General features: G+C 33.1%; 1 protein-coding gene across 9 annotated transcripts in view; it reads left to right on the top strand.

The window, feature by feature from the left end:
- The window catches only part of LOC148674869 (1-phosphatidylinositol 4,5-bisphosphate phosphodiesterase beta-4), a 154020-nt gene that overhangs the window by 117499 nt on the left and 13739 nt on the right, over positions 1 to 22782 (top strand). For 7 of the 9 annotated variants that reach the window (XM_088625576.1, XM_088625582.1, XM_088625574.1 and 4 more), the window contains 23 exons: positions 7 to 107; positions 1138 to 1195; positions 2027 to 2135; positions 2928 to 3138; positions 3321 to 3414; positions 3834 to 3913; positions 4589 to 4673; positions 4761 to 4851; positions 5175 to 5270; positions 5772 to 5792; positions 6891 to 6991; positions 7243 to 7311; positions 8577 to 8718; positions 10128 to 10212; positions 10845 to 10969; positions 11728 to 11779; positions 12615 to 12717; positions 13406 to 13570; positions 15697 to 15901; positions 18386 to 18474; positions 19282 to 19432; positions 20294 to 20346; positions 21595 to 21660. In XM_088625576.1, coding sequence (XP_088481702.1) covers positions 7 to 107; positions 1138 to 1195; positions 2027 to 2135; positions 2928 to 3138; positions 3321 to 3414; positions 3834 to 3913; positions 4589 to 4673; positions 4761 to 4851; positions 5175 to 5270; positions 5772 to 5792; positions 6891 to 6991; positions 7243 to 7311; positions 8577 to 8718; positions 10128 to 10212; positions 10845 to 10969; positions 11728 to 11779; positions 12615 to 12717; positions 13406 to 13570; positions 15697 to 15901; positions 18386 to 18474; positions 19282 to 19432; positions 20294 to 20346; positions 21595 to 21660 — 2352 coding nt within the window. The remainder of the gene's footprint in view (positions 1 to 6; positions 108 to 1137; positions 1196 to 2026; positions 2136 to 2927; positions 3139 to 3320; positions 3415 to 3833; positions 3914 to 4588; positions 4674 to 4760; positions 4852 to 5174; positions 5271 to 5771; positions 5793 to 6890; positions 6992 to 7242; positions 7312 to 8576; positions 8719 to 10127; positions 10213 to 10844; positions 10970 to 11727; positions 11780 to 12614; positions 12718 to 13405; positions 13571 to 15696; positions 15902 to 18385; positions 18475 to 19281; positions 19433 to 20293; positions 20347 to 21594; positions 21661 to 22782) is intronic. The other 2 variants (XM_088625581.1, XM_088625583.1) reach the window with 1 other exon arrangement.

Raw genomic sequence — 22782 nt, 5'->3', positions numbered from 1 at the left:
TTGCAGAATGATGAAATTGAGCACTCTGCCTTTACCTTTGAGAAGTTTTATGCACTTACTCAGAAAATCTGCCCTCGGACTGACATTGAAGAACTGTTTAAAAAACTGTAAGTCTACAGTACATGCTGCGGTAATACAACACAATACTTACAATAGTAGTGTAAAATTTCAATAAAAACAAAACTGCAAATGTAATTTATCCACAACAAGCTCACTCGTATAATAGACTGAAAAAGCAAATTGCAATGGGTGTCTTAAGTATGAGACATTAATAAAGACTGATTTTAGTGGGCTTCCAAATACTGTAGCTTATCCAATAAAGACATTTGTTCAGCAAACAGATTGGGCACTGTGGTTAAGCTAGCATAAGTTCAAACCTGGGCAATGTCATTACTGTTACTGTGCCTCCCCCTGTGGTGGAACATACTGTACTGTAACAGGCTGAGTGCTGCTAGGGATGGGTAGGCTTTAGTCAGCCAATATTCTCAGGGCTTTTGGTGCAACAGAGACTCCTGGGGCCTAGAAAGTTCATGGTGACATAATTGAGAAACAAACCACACCTCCAGTTGATTCTCATGAAGCTTGTAACCTGTCAAATTACAAATGATTCTGACAAGTGTGCATGTATGAGGAGATTGTCTTTAAGGTCTAATTCTGTAAATTAATACACAGTTGATGAATCCAGAAGACATGATTAAGAAATAGAAAATATTTGGCAGATACATTTAAAAAGAAAAATACTTTTCTGGAATGGTCTAACTGGTTCAGTTCTTTCACACTTCATGGCAATTTGAAATTCGAAAGGATAAACAATCAAGCAAAATCTGCTCTGTTTTAACATTCTTTAAAGGGTAGTAGGAAGCAGTAAGTAGTACACCTGGAAACAGTCTGCATCTGCTATACTAACTTTCTTTATAAACCTAACCTGCTGGATTTGTTTTAGTATTAACCTGTATGTTAAACTAACTAGGTATTCTTAAAAAAATCAGTATTAATCATAGCAAATATTTTTATTTTAATTTTATAAACTGAAATTGTATACATGCAAATAAAATGTCAGAAAGCAATTATTTTGGGGGTTCTGTTTTATGAATTGAAGAGTTTAACAGCTATTTTTTCTAACACATTCCTTTTCAGCAATGGAGACAAAACTGATTATTTAAGCGTAGACCAATTAGTCAGCTTTCTGAATGAAGTAAGCTTTTTTCATTCATTAACTTTATGTGCAGCGACTTGCTTCCCATCTCTCTGCATTGCATGTATCATGCTTCCATTTTCTGTTTTTTGTGGTCCGGTCAATGTATCTCATGTCATAACCATGACAGCCTCCAGGTGTGCAGTACAGATCCTATTTCAGCTGCTATTGTGCCTTGCTTCTGTCCTGTTAATGTGGTTTTCTTTGGCTGAAATATACATGCTGTTGTTTGGAACTGAAGTGGTTTTATGGAATGTACTGTAGAAGACATATTCCTGACAGAGAAAATTGTGCAATAAATATGTACATTACAATCTATACATTAAGGTTTTGTAGAAAACGAAGGTTTACATTTTGATATACACATTTTAATTTTAAATTTAAAATGACCGTGAATTACTGCTCAGCAAAACATAATATAACCTATCTGCATATTCGCGTAACATATCTTGATATATACCTGAACAAACATGAAAAAACAGTCCTTTAGTGTTAAAAGGTTGTGTTCTAGAGCTACCCGTGTATATATATTTTAAATAAAAATGTCCTCTTCAAATTTTTATATCTCTCCCTTCACAATCAGTTTTCTTATGGTTTGTCATTCTAACCTGGGCATTCAAAAACGCCAGTCAATGAGCATAAATATATGGGTTATATAATGCATGCACATAAAAAAAACTGCTTATTATAAAGCCTCCATTACGTACCATGTATTAACTTGTTTTCTGTCACTTATATTTCTAAAACATATATACAGTTTATAAACATATTTCTTGTTACGTTGTATTTATTAATAAAAAGTTTTTAATAAAATCCTTTCTCCATTTCCAGAATCAACGAGACCCTCGATTGAATGAAATTCTGTTCCCATTCTATGATGCAAAAAGGGCAATGCAAATTATTGAAATATTTGAGACAGATGAGGAGCTGAAGAAAAAAGGTATTTAATAAGTTGCATTTAGAATGACAAAAAACATGCATGGAATTCCATATTGTTTGTGAAGTAAATTGCAATTATGAATTTAATCTTTCATAATAAATAGATCTTAAATTATATTAACAACTGTGGTAATAAACAGTACATACTATACAAAAATCCCCAAAAGAAGAATTCAATTATGATCATCTGTTGCCCTCTAGTGGTACTTTCTAGTGTCATTATCTGAACAAACTAATGTGGTAGCAATTCAAACAATTGTATACTTACTGACCATATTGTATATTACTGCAGAACGGTAATGAAAAGAATATATATATATACTTAAAAGGCTAAACAGTCCAGCCTTCATAAGCATTTGGCTATAATCAGGAACAGCAGACGCCACTGCTGCCAGAGTGCACCGGGGCTGATATTTTGATGAAAGATATTTTTAAACATTTGGTTGAGTTTTGGTTTGCTTTCAAATCAGCAAACGTTATGTGGCTTAGCTGGAGTTTTGTGGTTTGTAGAGTTTGAAGAAAAGTGGAGTTTGGTTTCCTTAGATCGGGCCGAAGAAGTGAAGCCACAGAGAATAGCACATCCAGTTTTATCTCTGGTGAGAGCAAATGCTGATTGCACTAATGTAAAACAAGCAAAAAAGATGCACAACAGTGAATCACAGCTGCGGAGATATTAATGCTTAGATAGCAGATACAGGCAAGAGGAGAATTTGCCCACTTCCTGAACTTGGGTTGAAAAACAAATTATAGTTGGAAAACATTTCTTTTCTCTGTTACCCTCTTCTGTATGCAGGCCGGATGTCCTGTGATGGATTTTGCAGGTATCTGATGTCAGATCAAAATGCCCCAGTCTTCCTCGATCGCTTGGAGCTATATCAGGAGATGGACCATCCGCTAGCACATTACTTCATAAGCTCCTCTCATAACACATACCTGACCGGCAGGCAGTTCGGTGGAAAGTCGTCTGTGGAAATGTATCGGCAAGTCCTTCTAGCAGGATGCAGGTCAGTCTCATATATTAAATATATAATTATGAATATATTAAAGCACTTATCACTAACTGTACTTGTTCGACATTTTTCAACCTTAAACAAAAATGGCATAAAAGAAGTCTTTTTAAGCTTTCATTACTTTTCTAACAGATGAGTTTAGATAAGAATTGTGAAGTTTTCCTCGATCCTTTCAGATGTGTGGAACTCGATTGCTGGGATGGAAAAGGTGAAGACCAGGAGCCAATAATAACGCACGGGAAAGCCATGTGCACAGACATTCTCTTTAAGGTGCATGTCGACCAGATATTTTTGAAGCATCCAAACATTTACTTCTACAGAATTTTTACAGATCGAACAAGCAGTTTAATCAGTGTTAAAGCAGTTTTTAGACAATGTGTGTCTTGTAATTTATACCTGATGAAAATAAACAGATGTAAATGTAAATGATATGAAATGGAGATGTAGAATCCCATGTTCTAAGAGTCTGATATGTGCACTTGACTACTCTTCATTCAAAGGATGGAGGGCTGTTAAACATTTATTTGTGAATGATATAGAAGTACATATACAAGTATTGGTATAAAACATCTACCAAATATAACAAAAGTTATATTAAACCATTCTCTTAAATCCTAATAAATTAGGGCCAGTGTATTGAAATGAGATTAACGCACCTTGTGATTTTTTTCTGTTATTATTTTTTGTAGGATGTAATTCAAGCCATTAAAGAAACTGCATTTGTAACATCTGAGTCTCCAGTGATACTGTCATTTGAAAACCACTGCAGGTAGGTTATTTACTCTGCTTAATTTGCATATATAAACATGGAAATCATAGTGTTACTTAATATAATTCCGTCTTTATGATGAGATGTTAAACCGAGGTCCTGATTCTCAGTGGTCATTAAAGATCTCCGGGCATATCTCGATAAAAGTAGGAAGTTATCCCGGTATCCGGGCCAAATTTCCCCCCTCGGCCTTTACAGTGGCATCCAAATTGTCCCCATGTATGACTGGCTTGCACTTGCCCTGCGATGAACTGGCGCCCCATCCAGGGTGTACCCTGTCTTGAACTCGTTGCTTGCTGGGTAGGCTCTGGCTTCCTGAGACACCGTATGGTATAAACCAGTTTGGCAAATGATGACATGACTTAATGTAATTCAGTAGTACAATTCCTTTATTTTAAGAAAATTTGAAGTAATAATCTAACCAGGGCCTTATTGGATATTGCAGGCTGGGTGCAGCACACACAAAGTGAAAAAGAACCTGCACCCATATTTTGTTCAAGCTGTCATTTTATATTGACTAACTGTATACATATAGGATTAGGTTAGATCTTTTCACTAACAACTTTGTATTAGATATGCAATATGTATTAGATGTGATCATTGTTGTACAATGATGCCTTTTAAGTAACTTTTAGTAGGAATCTTTTATATCTTTAATTTATTTTTATACTATAGCAAACCACAGCAATATAAGATGGCAAAGTATTGTGAAGAGATATTTGGTGACCTTCTACTTAAACAACCTCTGGAAGCATACCCGGTTTGTATTTCTTGTTTCTGTTCTTTCAATTTTACACTACCACTGTATTTCACAGATAAAGACTATTTTGACTCTTTTATTCTACAGATTGAACCTGGGCGACCTTTACCTTCTCCCAATGACCTCAAGCGAAAAATACTCATTAAAAACAAACGTCTAAAACCAGAAGTTGAACAGAGTAAGTTTGCAGTTTTTTCACAGTGTGTTCTTTTGAGGAAAGATCAACCCGACTGGAGGTTTTGTATGTTAAGAATATGAGTGCTTGTATTGATGAAAGAAACAATAATTATTATTCCCTGTACTGATTTACTCTACTGTAAAAATGTTTTTTACAGCATTGAATATAGTGAATAAGGGTTTGTTATATATTGTAAGAAATCTTTGTTATGTGAAATATCACAGATTTTATGAGAAGTTTTCGCCGAGAAAATTCCCTTTAAATATATCCCAACATTAGACCCAGAAAGGTCCCAGATGTTTTTATTTATTTTTTCTTAAAAGAGCAACTTGAAACTTTTAAAAAGCTAATGGAAGCTGGTGAAACAACTGCTCCTGCTAACATTCTGGAAGATGAGAATGAAGAAGAAATTGAAAATGGTAAGAGGCAACATGATTACATAAATTAAATTCTTTTTAATAACTACGGTAAAAAAAAAAAAAATTCTTAAATCTCCAGATAGTTACTTCAATGTCAACAATGTAATACCTGTTCTTCAGCTTTTATGTTTTCCTAGCAGGATATGAAGGAAAACAACCAATGTCAGGCATTGTGTCATGAAACAGAATGGATTATCAAATGTTTTATAAAGTTGTAACATATAAATATATGTAGGTGACTGGATATGTCCAGACATAACCCAGAACATCATATATTAAATGACCTTGGACAATGAACAAGGTGAATACTATAATTAAAGTGTTAGTTTCACAAAACAATTTTACAGATGTATTTGTCCTGACACTTACCGTGTATTGTGAAGGAATGGTGGCTGCCTGTCAGTACCCACAAACAAAGCAAAACCAACTCACTACATAAAAAGATCACAAGATTCTGGGTAAAATGTAGTGAATAATGTTTTTATTGTCCTGCATTTTTAGCTGCCATCCCACCGACTCGTGGTAAGACATCTAACTGAAAGGCACTTCTGCTCTTCTGATTTACACTTCTCTTTCTAGGCGATGCGGGGGATTCTTTTACGTACTGTATTCTTCTTTTGTAGTTCTGCAGTAAATTGTGAATAAAAGCATAGAAAGACCAAAAATAAAAATAGGGCTAAATCTTTGGAATTTAGAAACAGTTTAAGGTTTCTAGATTACATTTTGATTCCAGTGCAGTAAAAGTTGCAAGATCTTGTGTTTTTATTAGAAAGACACAATTAGCCTTTGAGTAGATATCGCAAAGGCTAAAAAAAGTCTATACTTTTTTTGGATGGGTAACTTACAGTACATACAGAAATGCAGATAACCATGGGAGCAGTAGTTTTAAAGATAGTCAAATTAGTTATACTGTAAGGTAGTTATTAGAATACAGATCCAGGAATTGTTTTGATATCATTTTCAGGTCTTTCTTGAATATCTTTAAAAACTAAGCTTATTATTTACTGAAGTTACAGGAAACGATAATATCAAAAGTCCATGACTGCCACTTGCCTATATCTGTATGCTGGAGTATACTCTACTGTAATTGAACTGGCAACACTGAAAAGTAAAAGAAATCAGAAACATAAATAAGAATTCTAGGGAAGTAAATTCACCATTTAGGAAATTGGTCAGTTTGCACCAGTCTTCTCAAAAACAAGTCACAGATCACAATAAATAAATCCAAATCTTAAATCAAGTGCCCAATATTTACAAATAGTATTTTTTTTCCTTTACACTTTACACAATATTTTTAGCTTTTTTTATGGGACAAGGCTGGTACAAACATAGCACCATAGCAAATGCTTTGTAAAAATTACTTTTGATTATTAATTTTATTAAATTATTTTGAGATTTTTACTGCTTTAACGGTGTTGGGAGAGTGCTAGACAACTTTTGCAGTAGTCCAAGAGATGCAGCAATTAAGCTTGCATTCTTGCTTGCTTATTCTGACTTTTCTTCTTTTTCAATTATTCTTGGTTTTATTTATTTGCGTGTTGGTGTGTATATGGATTGTGGGTCAGAAGTCTTTTGAACTGTAATGTTTCACTAATTTATACATTTTGTTTTTCTTAAAAGCTGATGTTGAAGAAGAAGCACATCCAGAATTAAAGTTTGGCAGTGACCTCTCTTCTGATGACTTAAGTCAGAAAGAGTCACATTTAAACAGTGTTAAAAAGGTAGAAAGTTTTTGAATTCACATCTATTAAAGATAATTTTCAGTGTCACTTAGTGCATTTTTTATATTTTATAGAGGCTGTATACATTAAAAACATAAACTTATTCTTAGCAATATTTAAATCTGTTCTTTTGATATACCATAGTTTTGTACAGTATGTACAGTAAATGTCTTTCTGAAATATAATTCAATACATTTTAGCATCTTGAAGTCTTATTAAAATGTGGATAAATGCCTGATTTTATTTTTAAGGTTACTGAAGAAGAGATAACTGATGTAACAGATGTATCAGATGTATCAGAACAGGACAATAATAAAAAGGTAGTAGTTCTGCCAGGTGAAGTCTTTCTTGATTGTTTCCCCAAATCACTTCATATTCGAAAGGAATTTGACCCCAAATGTGAACACAGCTTGAGGTCTGAGAATTATGTGTGATTACTAAGGAATTTTTTTAAATAATCCCTGACTCCTTACCATTACAAGCACAAATAAATAATATTTCAAAGTAAACAATGAAACAACCACATACTGTATTTCAGTGATTTACATATTTTTTTCTTGATTTCTTGCATACCTTTGGCATCCCTCTGTTTTATCAATAAATCTGAAAAATTCCTAGATTTCAACATACAGTGCTTTCAACATACTGTAGTTATAAAGCAAAATGTGTAATATTTTGTGTCTAAGTAAAAATGTGACAAAAAAGAATGCAAGTAAAAAAATGATTGAAACATTTTCAATAATATTTAAATGGAAAGCAGGTTTAATATGGCTTGAAATCTGTTTATTTCAATGTCTAACAAGTCTCATACTTATGTCCAACCACAGCATTACTCATTAACAGAATCCTGTAGAGTGCTCTTTAAAACATGCCCTTACATTTTCCACATTTTACCCAGGTTTACCTATTAAACTGTCACATAACATTTCAGATACTTTTTTTTGTTGATTCCAGACCTCTGATGCATCATGAAAACATTCACACTGCTTTTGAGGTTAAACAAAGTCTTTTTGGAGAAAAAATGAAATACATTACACTTATTTAGATGCTACAACAATAGATTTTTGAATTTCATTCAGCTGAAGGCCCTATTAACCTTATCAGCTAAGCTAAAGTAAATGGGACAAATGACATTCCCTCATTTGCAAACTTTCTTCCATTTTGAATGATCTTGTTTTGTAAGGATTCACTTTTCTGTACGGTATAAAATATACAATTATTATAAACATTTGAGAAATTTGCAAAACCTTTTGTAGTTTAACAAGGTTACAGCTTTTGTGGTATTCCCCTGTGGTTAAAGTTCTATTGGCTGTGTTCACAGCGGTGTCAGAGGGCGTCTATTGAAAAACTGCATAGCACTTTGTACTCCATGGTTTTCAGTTGTATTTTCCAGTGCATTACTCTATTACTCTAGGTGCCAACTAAGCAGGTAAGCAGTGCGTGCTTTGCTAGGCACTTATGGAAGGACGTAACAGTCCTTTACTCAATAGTAAAAATTATGCACCTGAGCAAAAAGCATAATATTTAGAAGTGGAACTTAATTATATTTCCAATATGATTTACTTTTCTCCCTACTTATATTTAGGGTGGTATCACTGTGGAGGATGAACAGGCCTGGATAACCTCTTACAAATATGTAGGGGCTACCACTAATATTCACCCCTACCTCTCAGCCATGATAAACTATGCTCAGCCCGTGAAATTCCAGAGTTTTGATGTGGCCGAAGGTAAGTATGACAGTTGACATCCAGAAACATAATTACTAATTATTTAAATGATATGCAAAGTCCTTAATGAAACAATCTTTATATTTTCAATTTAGACACATTATGTCTGCTAGGTGGTTATATGTGGAATGATACACAAGGAGGCAGTGCATCAGAGGAGAGGATGCTATAACTTCATCAGCATACAAAACACTTACATTTATTCCCTTAACAGTTTTGTCTCTTTTTCTTTCTCCACCCTAAATATGCATTAATATATCCATATGCATTTGTATGTATGTATGCATATGAATATGTGGGCACCAATTTACTATCTATATCATATCTGTTATATGATATACTGTAACCTTTTGAAGGATGAAACTTTTGAATCACCTACTTTAATTATGCTGGTGAAGGCTGTATGTGGCTATTTCTTCAGCACAATCACGGTTAACATTTGCATGTATTATTCAAACAGATAGCAGGTTTGTTTGAAATACTTTTTATTGGACCTAATTTCTGAAAGATTTGGTCAAGAATATTTTGACCTAGGATGATCTAAGACTCACAATATTTTGGAACATTGTTTTTATTTAATACAAAATATAGAATTGGTCCAAATCTTGTAGGGAAGTATTCAAAAAGCAATAAACACTTTATTTCTTACATGTGCTGTGCATGAGGATTAATAATAATAATGAACGTTTAAATTTCAAGTACAATTCAAGAACCAACAACAGCTTAACCAGCAATTATACAATAAAACAATGTGCAGACTTTTCCTTGTGGGTAATTGCTTTATGAATACATCCCACACCATAGTTTGTAAAGTTTTTATCATGGATGATTATAATCTTGTTGTCTGTTGTCTTACCCATGATAAGAAGAAAAAACAGAAATCAAAGATATGAGCTTGGCTGTAAGCATCATATGTCATTTTTCTGTAAGAACAGGGATTTCCAAGATTATAAAAACAAGAACTAAACAAAGATCCCTTGAAAAAATGTCTTTGTTGGACAGTTGCAACACCTGTTGCAGTTGATGTGACATAAAAACTTTACAAAACAAATTTAGAGCAATACTTAAACAGCGTTTTGTAATTTCCTGTTTTTTCCTATATAGAAGGTTTTTATCAAGCTTTATGTTAAGTAACTAGCAGTATTTAGTGGCACTAAATAATTGTTACTTCAGCTCACTTAAGAAAAATAATTATTACTTTAGATTATTAATTATTTTTTCTCCAAATCATTCATGGGTATTAAAAGATGTATCTGAAATATTGGCTTTCTGTGTCTTTGAGAAAGAATGTGGAACAGAATGTCAGTTAACATTTTGAGTAGTCTTTTTCTTAGACATACAGTGAGATGGATTTTTTTCTTATATACTGTATGACCCATAGTAACAAAATATTACATTAATTGTTTCAGAAAGGAATGTACATCATAATATGTCATCATTCAATGAGTCAGTTGGATTGGGATACTTGAAGACGAATGCCATAGAATTTGTAAAGTATCCTTTGGTAATTTTTGTCATATGCAAGATACTACTCCGTATACAAGCTATAAGGGTTTTTATTCCTTTCTAAAGCCTATACTGTTCTTCTACCAAAATCAAGCTACTTTAAAACAAATTTGCTAAAAAGTTTAACTCTTAATTTTCGTTACATACTGTAAATAAAATCTTGTGTTTTATTTTAGTCAATAAATCAGTATGTAATTAACATGAATCACACCAAAAGAATAATAATGAAGGTTGATAGATACCAGTAGTTTTTACAGATCAAAATAAATATTTTTGATGCATAATAACATTTTTCAATATGACAGTTTTGCTTTAGTGAAAGCATGTTCAACAATAAAGCATACCAGTGCTCATTCCTGTTTATCTTAATGAGTACTGATATTTTTACTTTAAGGTAATTTTCTATGTAATCCGTTTATGTATTCATAAAGAATCTATAAATGTGAGGGGTTGAGGTGAGATTGTGCATAAGTGCATTAGCTATTATTTGTTTAGCTAAGGGGGGGCTTCCTCACCATTAATATATAAAGTAGAGTATAAAACAAAGTAAAGTGTAACATCTAATAATAATACAGTTATCCCTCTGCAAAGCTTTTTTATTTCCTGAATGTAATGCACAGCTATAATAAACGACAAATGAGTCGAATCTACCCCAAAGGAGGCCGGGTGGATTCCAGTAATTACATGCCTCAGATCTTCTGGAACGCTGGCTGCCAGATGGTGTCTCTGAACTTCCAGACTCCAGGTACAGAAGGCTGTCCTCTCAGCTCAGATCCCAATGGACGTACTGAGTAGACCCTCCCAGACAGATGCCACACTTTTGCTAAAGGCCTTTTTGGATAATGACATATGGCTTGAAGTGAAATCATGTGTGCAAAATCAAAAAGCATCTGAACTGAATAACATGAAAACAGAACAAGAGTAATGGGACACTGAATTTGGAAGGATTGATAATAGAATCCTGCAGGGGTTTCATTATGTCACGTGCAAGCATTTTATGTGCATAAAGCTGCACAAAATCCACCATATTGGACAAAGATTCAGCCCTAATGGTCATCTTAGACATTTTTATAAGAAATCAAATGTAACACATTTGGAACACGTTTGCTTAAATAATTATGCAATTGTAAGCTACCTTTCTATTTTCAAAGGAGTACTGTGCTGTATATACCTTCTATGACATTTATACTAATAAAAGTTGCATTATTCTATATCCTGCTAGATAGCTGAAGAGATGCAAAAATGATTTTAAAATTAGACACAGCTTACACAAGGTACAACTTGAGCGGTATAAAAATGAAATTCTTAGTACAGAAACATGACTCAGAAAACATAAAAGCACATTGGGTGAACTCGGATATGTACATGACTTTATCATTGTGTGGTCAGAGGAGTTTAAATTGTTTTTTTGTGGCCCTTTATGATTCTGTTTTATACTAATTAATCAGTATTTGCATTACTGAATGACTTTAACTTAGAAACCATTTCTCCTTCTTGCCACAGATTTAGCAATGCAACTGAACCAAGGAAAATTTGAGTATAATGGATCATGTGGGTAAGTAGCACAGTTCAAGCCATTATCATTCCATGAGAAAATACAGCACCTCAAAATTAATTAATTAATGTGTCATATACTAAAGCCAGAGGCCTCAGATAACTACTAGACACATTAAAGTAAATGGGGAAAATACAAAAGAGGGGCTCATCTTAAAAACATGTAATACAAATTGATATCTGAGCAATGGGAACTCTGTTTCACTGAAGCCGCAGGCAAAGATTTAACTAGTAAGAAAATGATTTATGTCTTGATATTCTGTATTTTTAATGCAATTTTGCCACAGTACAATTTAATTGCACATTATATTGTAGTACAAAAAATAATGTGTAATATTCTTTACAAAGTAGGATACTGTCCTTCTTAGGTCAGTAAGCCTCATTCTGAATCTTTAACACCATTTTCATTACAGCAGCTCACATGGTGAGGTGACATCATTATAAATTTAATAGTATTTAATAGTCATGTAGTAATGTACTATTCTAAAAAATCATTAGCTTTGCTTCTGCTATGCTTATCGTTTGTGGAATAGTAAAGTTACATTTACTGTATATATGTGATTTGAATCTCATATTTCACAATAAATTGAATAAACGAACACCATCCAGGATTAAGGCTGTGAGGTATTGTCTTGTATCAGGATTATAGAAGATCTCTCTCTCCATTTGCTGATTTACCCCAAATGTACAGAAGGTTATCTGTTCTCTACAGAAACACAAAGTGTTTATTATCAGCTCTGTAAGGGGCCTGTGCTGTCTTCACAGAACCAGTATGGCATACTGTAAATAAAAAATGTTGAAGTTTAACATGAAGGGATCTGTCCTGTTCAATCCAGGTACTTGCTAAAGCCGGACTTCATGCGACGCCCTGACCGAATGTTTGATCCTTTCTCAGAAACCCCTGTGGATGGTGTGATTGCAGCTACCTGTAGTGTTCAGGTAAATCACACTTTCTATTCAGCTACATATTGAGGCTTCAGTGTGGCCATTAAAAAAATTATATACAAAGAAATCGGTCAATTAAATTAATCATTCATGACATTCAAGACATATGATTTAATTAATTGTATAAACATATGTAAACACCAATTTTTTTAGAATTCAACATTTAACATTTTTTTTACTACAAAGTAGTTTTACGTTATTAAAGTTACACTTTTAAAAAATCATGTGGTTGAGCATGATAGCACAGTTTAAACCATTATCATTCTATGTGAAAATACAGCGCCTCAAATTTAATAAATGAATGTGTCATGTGCCCGCATTAATGTGTCTATCATGTATACTGTAATTACTAGACGCATTAAAGCAAATGGTGAAATTCAGAAGAGATTCTTACTTTAACAACATGTAGTATGTGTATTAATAGAGACTAAAATTTCAAATATGAATATAAGTATAATACAACTTCAGGACCAGAATTAGACACCACATTCTTCTTTTATGTCTCTAACTGACCTCATTAAACAGATTTAAGTGAGTAATTTTATTCTACAATTGTATATTAAATCAATTTTAAGGAAGGTGGCATTAACTTTATCCCTGCTTTATTACAGTATGTACTGAATAAAGGCTTTGTGGTACTAACAAAAATCACATTTTTGTTTTTTATACTGTTGTTTCAAAGGTTTTTTCAGGTCAGTTTTTATCAGACAAGAAGATTGGCACCTATGTTGAAGTTGATATGTATGGACTACCAACAGACACCATTCGGAAAGAGTTTCGGACAAGAATGGTAATGAACAATGGTCTGAATCCTGTTTACAACGAGGAGCCCTTTGTGTTTAGAAAGGTCAGTTACCTTTAAATTTCTTTATTTCAAGACCCTGTTCAGGATTCAATGACAGGAACATAGAATAGGAACACAAACAAAATAGCAGCATTGCATTTGTGGGTAAAGACCTTTTGAAGTCTGTAAAAGAAGCAAATAATTAGCACAAACGCAGCTGACAATTTCAGGCGCCTCATACTGTAGGTTATAGTTTTTATTTGTGTAAAGTACTTTGATTTCAAATAAGATAATAAGATTAGATTTAATAACTCTGTACTGTTTACACAATATTGCAAGTCTGCCAGTGCAACTACTACAGTAAACCTACTGTATTTGCAATGGAAAATATTATTGTGTTCATCCCAAGGAAACACAGATCTTGTGAAAGTGTCTGATAAACTTTTTTTCATCATTATTCTTAATAAGTTTAAGAATTTGTTCTACCAGCAATTTTTAACCTAGCAGCACATCATCTTAATCTTTTTTTCCCACATAAAAGAGAGATTTCTTTCTTTGTACAACAAATAAAATTAGTGTCTGTTTTGGTGGTATTGGTATTCAATCAGTACTGTATATCAGTATATCATATAACAGGGGTCAGCAACCTTTCAGAAGGGGCATGCCAAGAGTTAGCTCATGCACTTGTTTTTACAAATTTGCTTCACCTTTTTTATGTTGATAATAGCCTTACTTACACATTTAATTAATAAGAAAATAATACTGAAATATATTACTATCTTAAATTAATACATTAATATAGACATCTTACTCTTTAGTGTGATCATTGCTCTTGTTTTTTCCTTGACGAGTTCTCCAATCCCAGGCTCATAGCCTAACCCTTTAAATAGCATGCAAGCCTCTGAGAGTTCAGTTGTTATCAGTCTAGGGAAGGGACAAAATTGACTTCATGTGTGAAAAAGTCTGTTCACAGAGGTATTTTGATGCAAATGCTGAAAGCAGTGCAAATGCCACTCTCTTCAAACAGTCAAATTTCACAGGTAATGACTTCCACCATGATAGAGGTTGTAATAGTCGCTTACATGTTTCATATTTGTAACCCTCCTTCCACCACATCTTTGCCCTTGCAGCAGCTCCCTGGCTCATCCTATCATTTAAAGCAATGAGGTTCCAACAGCCCCGTCTTTACAGATTTGTTCTCTTAAGCCAGGCGTGTAAATGCCATTAAAGCCCACCAATTTAAATTATGTCTCTTCTCCATCTTAATGAGGATTGGTCTGATCTACTGAATTGAGGGGAAAGTATTACTCTTTGCTTGATTTGAGGCATTGTTGTCATTATGATTATACATTTCTGAAAAAAATTGTTAATGACTATTAAGACAGACATGGAACTGTGCTTCTTTGTAATATAATTTCATTCTTGTAATTTCTGCACATCACATGTATCTAAACATAAACGTAAGTCTATAAATTGTTCAATAATCATCACTGAGAGCATTCAAATGCAGCCTTGAATTAAATTTGTTCAGTTCTTACATACTGTATTTAAACCACTGCATGCACTAAACCAATGAGGAACTATAATCACTGGAGAGCAACTTTAAAATAAATTAGATAAGGGCCTTAGCGCTTATTGTTATTTCTAAAAAATAAGAGTTTAATAATTTTACTTAAATATATTTATTTTTTTAAATTAATTGTATATTAAATATGTCACAGGCAACATACTACAGGTTCACGCTGATTGAAAGAGAGGCGCCTCCCTCAGCACCTGCAAGGAGCCAAAAGAAAATGTGTAAATAAAAAAGAGCAGTTAGAATAATGGATGCCTTTAGGGAGAATCACCTTAATTATGTGACTCTGTTATGAAACAACAGTCCCTTATTTATTGTTAACCTACCTTCCAATAAAATAAGCTTCAGTGGCAATAAGAGGAGAGGCATATTCCTCACCTCCTTCATGCAATTATGTAGTGCCTCTTGAGTAACCCCAGCCATGGTAGGTTAGACACATTACACAGCCTCAAACCAGTGACTGCACCATAGCACTCAACCTATAAGTGAACCAGAGCCTTTAGTGGTATTGGTTAACCCACTCAGGAGAACGGAGAATCTAGTAGAGAAATGTAGCCTAGCCTCTGAAGCGGACAGTATCGTTTAACTTACAATTCTTGTCTCCACTGTGCAGGTGATTCTTCCTGACCTCGCTGTGCTGAGAATAGCAGTGTACGATGACAATAACAAGCTGATTGGTCAGAGGATTCTCCCACTAGATGGCCTTCAGGCTGGTTACAGACACATCTCACTACGAAATGAAGGCAACAAGCCTTTATCATTGCCAACCATATTCTGTAACATTGTGTTAAAAACGTATGTGCCAGATGGATTTGGAGGTAGGCCGGAGTTGATATAAATGTAAAAAATATATACATTGCTTCGAAACATTTCCTAACTTATTTACTACTTCATTATAGTTAGAAATTGTGCTGTATTTCCAGTAGGGTTATTTTCATGTGACATCCTTTTTGAAGTTTCCTTTGGTCAAGTCTGTACATGTTTGAAAACAGTAAATCTGCCAAGTACAAATCAAGATGTGCTGCTTTTCATGAAGCATCCTAGCTGCTAAGTTTGGTTTGCCTCATCAGTCCCTCAACCATAATCTCGCTACTCCTAGAGTCTTTTCAATTTGCATTTTAGTCCATGTTACCACTGCATATAAATATAAAGACATGCTTTTTTTTTCACCAGACATTGAATGAGGGATCGTGATAACATTTTTTTCAGTAAAATTGAGATTCGTCTATAGAACAGTTCTCACAACAGCAGTACTTAGTAGAATTAAGGTTAGTCCTAATATACAGTAAATACACTACACTGAGCTACTAACAACAAAGTGGCCTAGATGGCCTCCACTGGTTTGAAACTATTCTTATTTCCGAACATTCTATACATATTCAGGCAAGTAAACTGGTATCAGTGAGTTGGAGAATAACGAAAATGCAGTGACTGCTAATAGGACATATGTCCTTGCAAAATAAGCACCAAAAATGCAGAACACTTTGTACTTGGAAGCAGTTCAAAAACTGTCAATTCGTTGATATCCGATTGTTGAAAGTAATCATATGTATGAATGGTTAATATGTATAATATGTATAATGTTAAGCAAGTAACCTTGTAAACATTTATCAAAATATGAAAATGTATCTTAAAAAATGTTTACAAAAATAATGTTTTATGTTATACACGTTTGCATAAATGGATCTGGTGTTAGTAAAGATGTTAGAAAATGGATGAATGAAGAAATATTCAGTAAATATTGTATTGCACCTTTCTTATAATGGCATAACTATACTGGCTCATTACTTTTTTAATGAAATTAAGTTCTAAAATTAGGACATACATGTACCATCTGGACAACTGTGCATGAGGTAGCACAAATACTTGTACATTTGCACAATTGTCCAGATGGCAATATATCTGAACATTGATTCAGTCTGAAGGGCAGAAAGGAAAAAAAAAGTAAATATTGCAGCTGGGAAAAAGAAACTAAAGAATTGTTTACAATGTTAAGGTTTTATGTGTGACAAATTGTTTTGTCTGTAAGATAAGACATTTACTGCATAAAATGAATGATGGGTTAAGTAAAGTATTTAGTTAGGCATTGTCCAGATGCTCTTAAGAAAAAAAATAGTGCATCTAATTGGTTCAGACGTTTTCATACTAGGTGTTTCCTTTATTGGGAACTAATAATACTATCCAGTTAGTTCTATTAAAGCTAGATGTTGCTATTATTGATAGCAATTAGATATTAAGGTATCACCTGTCAAGCAATTCTGTTTTTCACATTGTTAAATAGTATAGTCTGTAGTCTCTTTTCAACTTTACACTAATCTTCTTTTGCTGAGTTTATTTGCTTGATAGAAGACAGATAAAATCATTTAATTTCCTTGAACATCCACAAGTGCGTTATGAAATACTGTAGCTTGTTCTAACCTGAAGATGACTGGGAGACCTGCAGATATTTCTGTGATTCAAATGCATGATTCATCTGTTTGACATTTCTTCCAAATAATGGAAACTTTTGTTCATGATCAAACTTTATACACTGTGGACGAGTCTCAAAAGTGTGTGGATTGAGTGAGATAAAAAAAAAAAGATTCATGTGGCACAAATTTGATGATCTTAGCTTTTTTTTGTGATTCAGATATACAGTACCATCAATGTAAGGAAAGCAGAATACAACAGAACATTTTGATCATTGCTAGACTTTGTGTGGTTTTTAAACATTTATTTAAATATTTTATATATTTATATATATAATATTTTTAATATTTTATATTTAAATTATTAAATCAGTTGGAAAATGTAAGTCACAGATGTGTTAGTTTTGGACAAATATATTAAATTTCATAGTTTCCACATTCTAATCATTTCAGAAGTTTAAAAAATCTCACATATTTATCTTTTAATCCATTACAGCTGCATATAAAAATTTAATGTTGTCATGTATTCATGTCTTCATGAATGAATTGCAGTTCAGTTTCTTCCGTTATCTTGTTTAGAACATTGAATCAGACTTCTTCAAAAAATATTGCTCATCAAAGGAAGAGTACTTTTTCATCACAAAGAATGCCCTAAAAACTTCATAGAAAGACTTTATGCACCATTAAGCGACACTGTTTCATAGCTTCATTGCAGACAACCTACGGATAAAAACAATTTCACCGTTTCATAAATGAAGAAAACTGTTCTTCATGATTATGGCCTCCAGGGAATGCCGTCACTAGACTAACCTTCCCCAGTCATCTTGAATACTTCATCTGCTGTTTTTCTAGGATATTCCTACATGCTTGACATGTTTTTTGAATATCTTTCAGCTATTGTAGATGCACTTTCAGATCCAAAGAAGTTTTTATCCATTACGGAAAAAAGAGCTGACCAAATGAGGGCAATGGGTATTGAAACAGTAAGTACTATTTGTTCATCTTTGTGGTGTAAAATCATGTGTGCTATTTAAAATATATTAAAGCAGCAGAATTGTGTTATGCAGGATTTTTTTAACCTGCCTTATCCATGTAAAAAATGATTTACATTTCATACACTTCAAAATTTCCTTTATGATTGCTTGAGAAATATCCTTGTAAGTGAGTAGTCCAAGCTGAAATTTGTAGTGTTTCCCACTTTTTCTCTTGTTTGTCAATGCCAGATGTATTGTCAACCAGCTTTTGAGACTGTTCTCTCATCAAACCACTTGCCAAGCAGATCTGACCCTGACATCCTCCTGGGATATAAGGTTCAGATGTGCTCCAAGGGTTAACTTCTGTTTTTAAATGGTTCACTAAAACCATTTCACTCTTCTTTAAATTACCATATCAGCTGGATTTGAACCCTACTAGGTCAAAGGCAAGAAATGGTATTGAAAGAATTTAAAATACCTTTTATCTTAAGAGCTTCTCCCAGTAACTAAAACACCTGAATATAAGTGTTTATGGTGAGTCAGTGTAACCTACTGTATACCACATCTAAAATGGTAGTCTCACATCATGATCAGGAACCAAAATCCTTCTGGCCATGCTGGGAAGCAGTAGTGTTGTTCATTTATGCAGTATTCTCAAGCTTTTTAGTGTTAGCAATATTTCAGGAACTCAAGCTTACATCTGATTTGCAGGATAAATAATATTTTTTTAAAAGCTCATATTGCAACCTCAAGTAAATACAGTGAAGTACTTTTAACCCCTCATTTGCCATTTTCCTTCATTTTTTCTGCATTTAGAGTGACATTGCAGATGTGCCAAATGACAGCTCAAAGAATGATAAGAAAGGGAAGGTTAACCAAGTCAAAGCCAGTGTGACACCTCAGAGCAGTTCCGAGTTGAGACAAAACTCAACTGCCGGTCAGACCAATGTCAACGAAGCAAAGAAAGGTTAGGAAAATTTAAATGCTATTAAGAATCTATATTTGTGCTTTGAGACAAAAGATTTTTGTTTCATGTTTCCGTAATGGAATCATAGTTTTCATAATACATTTTTATTTCTCAATAAATCGAATGACATAACTGTATTGGTGCAAACCAAGGACTATGCAAAGAATCTTGATCTAATTTAGGGACATAAGAAGAGAATTTTACATTGTCTTAATGCAGTATATTCATTTTGAACTATTCTAAAATATTATAAGATTATTACTCTACCACATATTGAGCCAAGGGGATGAATACATATTCAATCAACCATTTTCTGTTTTATATTTAGTTTAATTTAGGAGGAGTTGTAAAATTTTGTTTTCACTTTGACAAAGAGTGTGTCGATCAATGGAAAAAATCCCAGTTAAATACATTATGATTCCATATAATAACAAAATAAAATGTGAAAAAATCCAAGGAGGTAAATACTCAGCTATTTAAAGTTAAAAGATAACAGTGATGCCTAAGACAGGATATTTTTATGGGCAACTTTTGCTTTCAGATTTATGAAAGTCAGTATGAAAGTTTAAATGTATAATATGAAACTTATAATTTAGCAAGAGACAATATAGATGTCAAATATAATTTTTAGATATATATATAACATTTTTCCCACCCAAACAAATGTGTATTTGAAAATAGTATGTGTGATGTAAAATTTGCATTAGAGCAAAAAGGTTAAGTCTAAATGTTTTTTATTTTTTATTTTATTTTTTAGTAATATTTAAAAATGTTGTGAGGAAGGTGTAAACGGTTTAAGAATGTAACATAAGAATAAACCTTTAGATTGCTTTGTTAAAAACTTATTTTCTTTAATTCCAGACACAGCTGCACTTGTGCCTCAGGTTAATATTGATGACTTGAAACAGATGAAGGTAAATTCTATTTTCATCATGATTGATTAATTCAAGCCACGTTCTCTTCTTACTGCTGACTGAGCTGCTTTCAGTCCACTACGATAATGGGAAGTGTTATGTGTGCCGTAAAATTTTGGTCATTAAATATATACATTTCACATATTATAAACCAATCTTCCATCTTCTACAGCTCTGTCACACATGACAGCTTTTATTCTCAACCCCTCCTGTTCTCTTTTCCTCATATCCTAGTATTTTAGCAGTCTGTCGTCTTTGTTCTGTGAACATTGAACAGCTGCTGTAATCTTCAGCTAGAGCCACAAAAAGCAATAAATGTACATGATTAGAGTGTTAAAGATAAAAATCATTAGTTTATTATTCTGTATTTTTTAACCTTAAATCTCTTCCATTATGTGATCCTCTCTTTAATCATTTTTATTTGACTAAGTATTGGTATCATTTTTTCCCAGCTGCAAATATGATATTTCCAGTGTGTCTAAAAAATATTAAAGATTTGCCAGTACACTTTTCATTTGGCCTCTGAAGGGTCGCAAAATGGAGCAAGGTTTATGACTTATTTCACTATAATCATACATTGAATAGACATAATAAAAACATTGTGAGTTTTTGTAGAGTATATTTAGTCCCCTGTTTCCTGCGGTCTTTTAGATGGTTACCTAGAAAGTATGATGTCAGATTTTCCTTAATCAGGTGTGTGAGTTTGTGAATCCCAAAACTCTACAGACTGATAATACAGTATTTCATAATACCTGGTGGCATGACATGACTCTTAACAATTCTTACTTCCTTTTAAATGTCATCTGTCAATTTAAAAAAGTCTGGGGATTCATATCCCCTGAATATATATCTAATCAATGGTCACTGAACACCACTTGTCATCCATATTCAACAGTATGTGTACCTTACACATAATTCGATTTTCTTGTTCACATATGTGTATGAATTTATATATCATTTAAATAAACATGTTTTGAAAACAAAACAAAACTTGAAGGATAAAAGAAAATAATATATACATTTCCTGATTTAAATTTATCACTGCTGCACCAAAATAAAACGTCTGTTTTCACCAAGGATAATAAGCATGAGCATGCATGCATGCTGCAATAGGATTCCTTAGAGTCATTTCATAGTTTTTCTAGTAGAATTAATGTTATAGTTTGTTTTACAGTTGACAAAATACTTAAAAATGCTACAAAAAAAATGAGGACTGCAGGGATTTAAAAAAAAAACTTTTTTTAACAGACATACCTTAAGCTGATCAAGAAACAACAGAAGGAGCTAAATGCCTTAAAGAAAAAACATGCAAAGGTAAGGTACAAAGTGTATTTATTCACTTATTAATAAAGGATTTTAAAAAGTATTCCATTAGCAGGCATAGCGATTGCAGGTGGGTTCATCTCAACGTCTAAGAGCTGCCTCTGCAAGATATTGTCTATTAGCATTCAGTTGCATCATACTTATCATCATCCAGCAGTAATTTTTAGTGCTGTACAGGGTAGTTGCACTGACCTTTTGTGTCTCAAGTTGAGGAAATACCAAATATGCAATAATAACACATCATTGCCTAGATAATGTTTCTGAACCGGCCTGATTTACATTGCTGTAGAGTAGTGAAACTGAGAGCTTAGTCACATAGAAAAAGCAGTTAATTGTATTGAGCTGTAGTGATTGCCTTTATTCAGTTGGTTTAGCATATCAGATTGCATGCAAACATGCCTTGTTTTGTTGCTTTATTTCTTGTGATCAGTTGTACCCAGAAATAAACATTTCCATCTTTACATTTTAAAGCTGTTATGAGTTGAATTGCATTTAAGGTTATTTGAAATAATGCAAAAAAGGGTTATCTAAAAAGTGCATAAGTGGCACAGGTTTTCAGAATGCATTTGGCAATTGAGTTAATTGAAATGAAATAATATACACTGTAGCTACAAATATGTGACCTTTAAGCAGGCTTTCAGAAAAAAAATGCTTTCTGATTTAAGGTTTCCAGTTTTATTTGGTACCAAAATACTGTTAAGTATATACATATCATACCCTATAGGAATTTTGTTAAATTTTTTACAAAATCTAAACAAAAAGGTCTAAGACGAGTAAGGTGATTGAATGGTCAGTACTAGATTTCAGAGGCAGCCATGCAATGACAAGTGCTAGTTTAGGGTCAACAGATACAACTTCAGTATTTTTAATATTAATAAAATGTAACCTTTAGTGTTCCTCTGTGAAAACTAACAGTTTACATAAATGGTTTGTGGCTTCTTTTCAATATAAGCTGAATATCGTCTACTTTTTGAGAATTTAATGCAAAAGCTATTTGTGTAATTAGTAAATTACTCTAAATCTTAATGTGCAATACTACTGTGTTCAGTAATAGTAATAACACACAATGAGTGTGAAGATAGTATAACTTTATATGTGTTTTGATTGTATTTT

This window comes from Lepisosteus platostomus, chromosome 3, assembly GCF_059453375.1.
Source record: "Lepisosteus platostomus isolate fLepPlt1 chromosome 3, fLepPlt1.hap1, whole genome shotgun sequence".
In the NCBI taxonomy this organism is placed as follows: domain Eukaryota; kingdom Metazoa; phylum Chordata; class Actinopteri; order Semionotiformes; family Lepisosteidae; genus Lepisosteus; species Lepisosteus platostomus.
Note: the sequence above shows the minus strand (reverse complement) of the source record. Positions and strands in the feature narration are given on the sequence as shown.